The sequence below is a fragment of the Neofelis nebulosa genome, chromosome 6 (genome assembly GCF_028018385.1).
Source record: "Neofelis nebulosa isolate mNeoNeb1 chromosome 6, mNeoNeb1.pri, whole genome shotgun sequence".
Classification (NCBI taxonomy): Eukaryota; Metazoa; Chordata; class Mammalia; order Carnivora; family Felidae; genus Neofelis; species Neofelis nebulosa.
The window spans coordinates 152,649,999-152,655,998 of NC_080787.1; the positions used below are offsets into that span (position 1 = coordinate 152,649,999).

Consider the following 6,000-nt stretch of genomic DNA (forward strand, 5'->3'; position numbering starts at 1 on the left):
GAACAGTGGACATCATTTTCGTCCAAATATCATCCTAAAAGAACAAAAGAGCAAACACTAGAAGACGAAACGCTGCAGAACAATGAGGACGCAGACAGGAAGACAGACTCGGGGAGCCTACAGGGCCAGGAAGGTAGACTTCCCACCAGGACAAAGCTGGGCAAACAGGGCCTCCTGCTGTGTCTCAGGGCAGGGTGCCTGATGAAACGTCCTGTGGTCAAACCAGTTTCTAAGCAGACAATAATTCCTCGGAAAGAAACTACCATAAAGAGAGTGCGAAGAGAGTGGGAAAGGAAGAGTATCCGCCCGTGGAATGAGATCAATCAATAAACTTATTCAGTGTTTTCATCAGAGACTCTTCCCGTGCAGCCTTCAACACAGCCATCATCTTCACAGCTAACTGAACGGGACGTGTTCTTGGATCGAAGTTCAGAGCAACGAAGAAAAGTACAGGGCGCCTGGGTGGCTCAATCGGTTAGGCATCCAACTTCAGCTCAGGTCATGATCTCACGGTGCGTGGGTTCGAGCCCCCGGGTCGCGCTCTATGCTGACTGCTCAGAGCCTGGAGCCTGCTTCGGATTCTGGGTCTCCCTCTCTCTCTCTGACCCTCCCCCGTTCATACTCTCTCTCTGTCTTAAAAATAAATAAACGTTAAAAAAAATTTTTTTTTAAAGAAAAGAAAAGTATAAGCACAGTAAAACAAAAACTGTGGGCTGGCACTGTCTACCGGCACACCAAACTTCTCTTAGCTGGAAAGACAAAACTTTACAAAGTTAACATTTTATGCAAATATCTTTCATCAGTATAATCCGAACACGTGTTGGACACAGGGCCAGCTGGGATCCACGAGAGGACTATATCCTGACCGTGATTTTCCGTGCGTGCGTGCACACACACACACACACACGCCAGGCACATGTGCGTGCGAGTGCACACGCATGCATGCATGTCAAATAATTTCAATGGGCATCCAAAGAAATGTTCAGCCAACGCTAGGACAATGCACTTCCTTCTCCTGTTTACTCAGCTAAATGAAAAAGGATGGTGCGATCACAGTCAGGGAGAAAACCAAAGCCTTCCATGTGCCTTCACCATGACCCATTTACGACCTTGCCTGCATCCCCATAAGAAATCTCCTTTAGAGACACTATCAAGGGGGCAGGAGCCATTCAAACACAACAACCGGGAAATACCCACACCTCTCAGCCAGGCCTGGGAACCGTGTGCACCTGGCATAGACCGGTGAGAGGTGAGGGCATGAAAAGGCACAATGGATCTTTGTTCCTCCATTCCAAGGTCCCACCACACTCTCTCCAGGTAGCCTGCGTGCTTATCAGCTATTTAAAACTTTGGATCAATGCACCCTGCTGACAGATGGTCTTATAATCCATGCCTACCACTGGAATTTAATTTCCAATCGCCTTAACTTACTACATGCTATATCATACGCTTTCAATGGTTAAAATGAACAAACACATTGGCCTTCCGAGTTGTGGAAACTTTTAACAGAAGCCCCTTCTGATAGTCAAGGCCAGCAAGACGGATGTAAATATTTTTCTCTATTCTTCCGTGTGCATACTGTCAACTTTGGCCAAGAGGTCCAAAGGAAAAGACGAGAACAGCACTGAGTGCAGAGGTAGAGGACATCCGGTTCCTTAACCACGGGGGTGAGGGTCTTTGCACACTTCAGCGCACGCGCATAACGTGTGGTTCACACCGGTTTTCTCCCGGCCTCCCCATCTCCCACTGTCAAGGTGTGCACAGCCATAAACTCTACCATATATGCAGAAGATATGTTTCCCCCACCTGGGGCGTGTGCCCCGGCTACCATTTCCCAAAGAAACGCACTCACAATAATACAGTAGTTGAGTGTTTACGCTCTTAATGGTTTCTACAGTTACATACTCGCAGGCAATTATCAAGTGGCATTTTTTATTTGCCAAATACAAAGGATACGGTGAAATCATTAGAGATTTTTAAGCCCTAAAACAAAACCAATCTGTAGAACAGGTCATTCCAAAATTATTACAATCTCCGAGTAATATGGATGTAGCTACGTTCTGTTCCCGGTCCCGACCTGCAAAATATTCCCCGCAAAGGAATGCAGAAATTACTTGCTGTTAGTACAGGACCTCCACAGCCTACCTTTTTAAATGCTAAAACCATGCGTCTCAACAAAAAAAGACGAGACGTGTCTGTTAAGATACAACTCGTATTTCTTTTACAACTGGAAGACATGTATTCGTCAATTATTAAACCGCTGTAAAATGCCCCCATGTTGTTATTTGCCATGATAATGACGTCATTTCCCATGGACATCACGAGCAGCTTCACCAGAAGAACATGCTATGTATCTTTGAGGGTAACCCTCAGGTCAAACCCGGATGCTGGGGACTCAGCTGATGAATTTGTCAGATACTCAAGGTGATACCAAATTATTCTCCTCAAAGACGGAAAACCACCGACCATTCAGATCCAGTCATTTGCACTATTTGCATTTCTTACCAAATGCCAGTTTTCCAGCAAAACGAATGTAAGAAATGTACTGACTTTTGCTCTAAGGTCATAACTGAGCAAATAAAGTCAAAACATGGGCAGTCACGAAAATGCAACCCGTTTCCAGGTAAGTGGACAACAATATGCTCTCACCTATTTCTATTAAATCCCAGACGCACTGTCCAGGGATGGCCAAAACCCGACCTCTGCTTTAAAATGCACACAAGCCGTGCAAAAGGTTCCCAGTGGGCCCAGAGATTCAGGTCTCGTGCGCAGGAAGGACTTTGGTGACTCTGTGTTTCTTATGACGTCAAGGGAGAAGAGCCATCCACTCCCATCTTGGAGACACACGCCCATGTCTCCTGGTGCTCTGCTCAGACCCGAGCCTGCCTGCCGCCGACCAAGACCACAAAGCTGAGTTCTGGAAAGCAAAGCCATCGCTCAAAACAACCCCTCCACCTGCCTCAATTCAGGTCACGCCCCCTGTCCTCTTCCACAGCTTAACAGACAGCAAAACATTTGCACCGGGGTCATTTTTCCTTTGTATTTTAATGACAGCCTAGACCGGGCTTGACTGGCTCCTTTGGGCCTACTTTTATTCAAATCCCCGATGCTTTCAGGGAAATAAAAGGTGTCTGTTTGGGTTTCTTTCCTGTGGGGACCAGACGCCCAGGTATTACTTTTGTTTCCACAGGAAATTACCCTCTTCACTTTGTCCTTGCTATTATTCCAGGCAGAGGAGCACCCAACTGCTTTCATCACAACATCTCTCCTCGAAATCACAACACGTCACCCAATTTGCTTCAAACCTCCCCTCCAACTTCAGGAGAAGGCAGAGGGCCTGCCTGTGCAGGGGTGAGGATTCAGCATGACGCAACCCTCAGCCTGCCTGGATTGGAGAAGCATGGAAGAAGTCGACATCCTCCCTGCTGTCCCTCACCGGCCACAGACACTCGGGGACAGCCCTGGCACCCCACCCTCTCGACACAGGTGTCCAGCACAAGCAGCCACGCAGCCCATACGTCCACGGGACAGCCGGTCACACCAGCACCCACGACAGCAGGGCAGGCAGAGGACCTGGAAAGGGTCGGCAGCCCCCAACCCACACCTCCCCGGCCTCCTCCAGCTCCTCTCCCCTCCCACCCCTCCTTCCCTTGCTCTCCACAGAGCTTCAAGTTCTCCCAAATCTGGGTCTCCAGCACCGGCTGAATCAGCTCATCCCAACCTACCCCCAATTTCCTCAAGATACCAGTAAAATCCCATATGTGGGGAGAGAAGTCTACTCAAGTTGCCTTGACCCGGAAGGCTGTGCCGGAAAAGCTGGGCTAGAGCGTTTCGCAGAGGATCTCAACTCCTAGAGGCTTCCCGGCCGCCTCCTTCCCTCTCCTCCGCCCCCCTCCCCCTACCTTGCTCCGGGCTGCCTCGGCCCCCAGGCCGGGCACTGGGCTCCTCCTCTGGGCTCGGGGACTCTCCTCCACCTCCTCCACCCTCGAGGGCTTTGCGTTTCTTCGACATCTCTGCCCGGGACTGGGGCTTTGGGGGTTTCTTTCCTCACCCCGGGCCCTCCCCCCTCGGAGAGGAGAGCGAAGGTGGGGTTAGGTGGAGGGGAGCAAGCGCGACGGAAGGGGTGGGGAGTAGAGACCGGGGAGGGAGATGGAGGGCAGGGGAGGCAGGGGAGGCAGGGGAGGCAGGGGAGGCAGGGGAGGCAGGGGAGGCAGGGACTGGCGCACAGATCCCTCCGTTCAGCCGAGCAGCTCCACGTCTAGGGGGCTGTTGGCACCGGCCGGCTCTCTCCTTCCTCCTGCCTCTTCTTCTTTCCACTAGAAGGGTGAGCTGAGAGCGGAGAAGAGCTCAGCACCCAGAGAGGAGGGCTCCTCGGGGCCCCTCAGCTGATTTCTTCCTAATCTGGGAGGGGGAGGGGGGGTTCCCTGTACTGGGACCCCTGGCCCTGTCCGTTCATGAAGGAGCAGGGGGAGGGGGGGTGGGAGGGGGGACACTGTTTGTGATATTTGGTGGGGGGTGCTTTCCGTGGACTGCAAGAAAATTGGGTGGAATGAAGAAAATCAAATGCTGCAGGGTGCGATACAGTGATGCCTTCAGGTGCTGGAGGTTCCGAACCCTCCTCCCGATGACATCACGTAGGCTTTTGCGAAAGGGACTGGGGGGGGGGAGGTGGGGGGGGGCAGAGGAGAGTGGCAGCAGAGGTGAGGGATGGAGAGAGGAGGAGGGGGATTTGCCCCCATCCAGAACTCCAGGGGGAAGCCAAGAAGGGAGGAAGGAAGGAAGGTGCTGGAACACCAGCAGCTCCTCTTGGCCGCTTCACCCGGCACCTGCCAGGCTGGCATCACGGGGCTGGAGGGCAGCCTCCGTGGGGAACTTGGAGCTGGAAACTCGGGCCAGGCAGTGGCCCGGAGGCAATCACTCAGCACCCAGAGTTGGCTGCAGTCTCACAGCCTTGAGTCTGGCTTCTACAGACTCAGGCTTCGTCCAACCCCCTCCCGCGAGCCACTCTCCTCCAGAGCAGCCCTGTTCCCAAACGACATGCTCGCGCCCCATCTCACTGACAAAGAGGATGGACGGAAATGATGGGGGTTGGGGGGGGGGGGGGAGAGTAGGGGAAAAGGTTCGAATGAAGTTTTTCCGGACTCTCAAGGGTTAAATAATAGGTAAAAGCAACTATCAACTTACCCGCCAAAGTGTGCTGAGGCGCGGACCTGGTCTCCGCTTCATTTCAAGTTCGTGCCTTTGAAAAAGGGAGAGGGAAAAGGTGGGGGTGGCGGCGCCAGCCGGCCAGGAGCGCCGCGGGTCCAGGGCTCCGACGAAAACTGCGCAAAACGAGTTGCCAGGCGAGGCCGGTGGCCCAAGTTCGGGACCTCTCCAAGAACGCTCGCTTCGGCTCCGCCAAGCAGGCATATTCCAAAGGCTTCGGGCACCCCGGCTTTCGCGCCGATCTTCTCAGAAAAGGGGGGACAACTCTAAACGGGGTGTCGCGGTCTTCTTTCCCTCCCTTCCATCTGGGGGTGTCGAGGGAAGCCGCGCTGAGCCCTCCAGGCGCCAAGGAGGACCGGTCCATCTCAGCCCATTCTCTCGGTGCTGCCGCAAGTTTGGACCCACACATCTATGCAGAACAGGAGTGCGAGTGTGCGCGCGTGTGTGTGTGTGTGTGTGCGCGCGCGCGCGTGTGCCAGCCCGTGTGCCGCGCACACTGGGCATCTGGGGGTGCATGTGCTCTCAGGAACGACTCTCCGCGGCTGCCTGGAACTTGGAGAGTTTTCCTTTAAGCCGGAGCCGCTGCTCGGACACCCCCCGCGTCCAACAGGAGGCGATGACGTCTGTAGCCTCGTTGCCAGACCGTCCCCAGGCTGCCGCTGCCTTCATTGACAGGAGCGGGCGCTCTCCGACGTCAGCAGCCGGACCTTTGGCAAGGCTGCTCCCGCGGAGACGGCTCCCACCCCCGCACCTGCCAGCCCGCCCCCGGGGTGGGGGGGGGTAATGAAATCAAAG

The 6,000-nt window shown here is 53.9% G+C and overlaps 1 protein-coding gene across 2 annotated transcripts in view; it reads right to left on the reverse strand.

Moving 5' to 3' along the window:
- PDE10A (phosphodiesterase 10A) overlaps positions 1 to 5,773 on the reverse strand; it is a 613,983-nt gene extending 608,210 nt beyond the window's left edge. The window contains exon 1 of one of the 2 annotated variants that reach the window (XM_058735867.1): positions 5,185 to 5,773. Coding sequence is in view for 1 of the 2 variants with exons in the window: in XM_058735864.1 (XP_058591847.1) it covers positions 3,903 to 4,011 (109 nt within the window). In the remaining variant the exon portion in view is untranslated. Of the gene's footprint in view, positions 1 to 3,902; positions 4,304 to 5,184 lie in introns of those variants that run through there. The other variant, XM_058735864.1, reaches the window with a different exon arrangement.
- Positions 5,774 to 6,000: the final 227 nt, after the last annotated feature.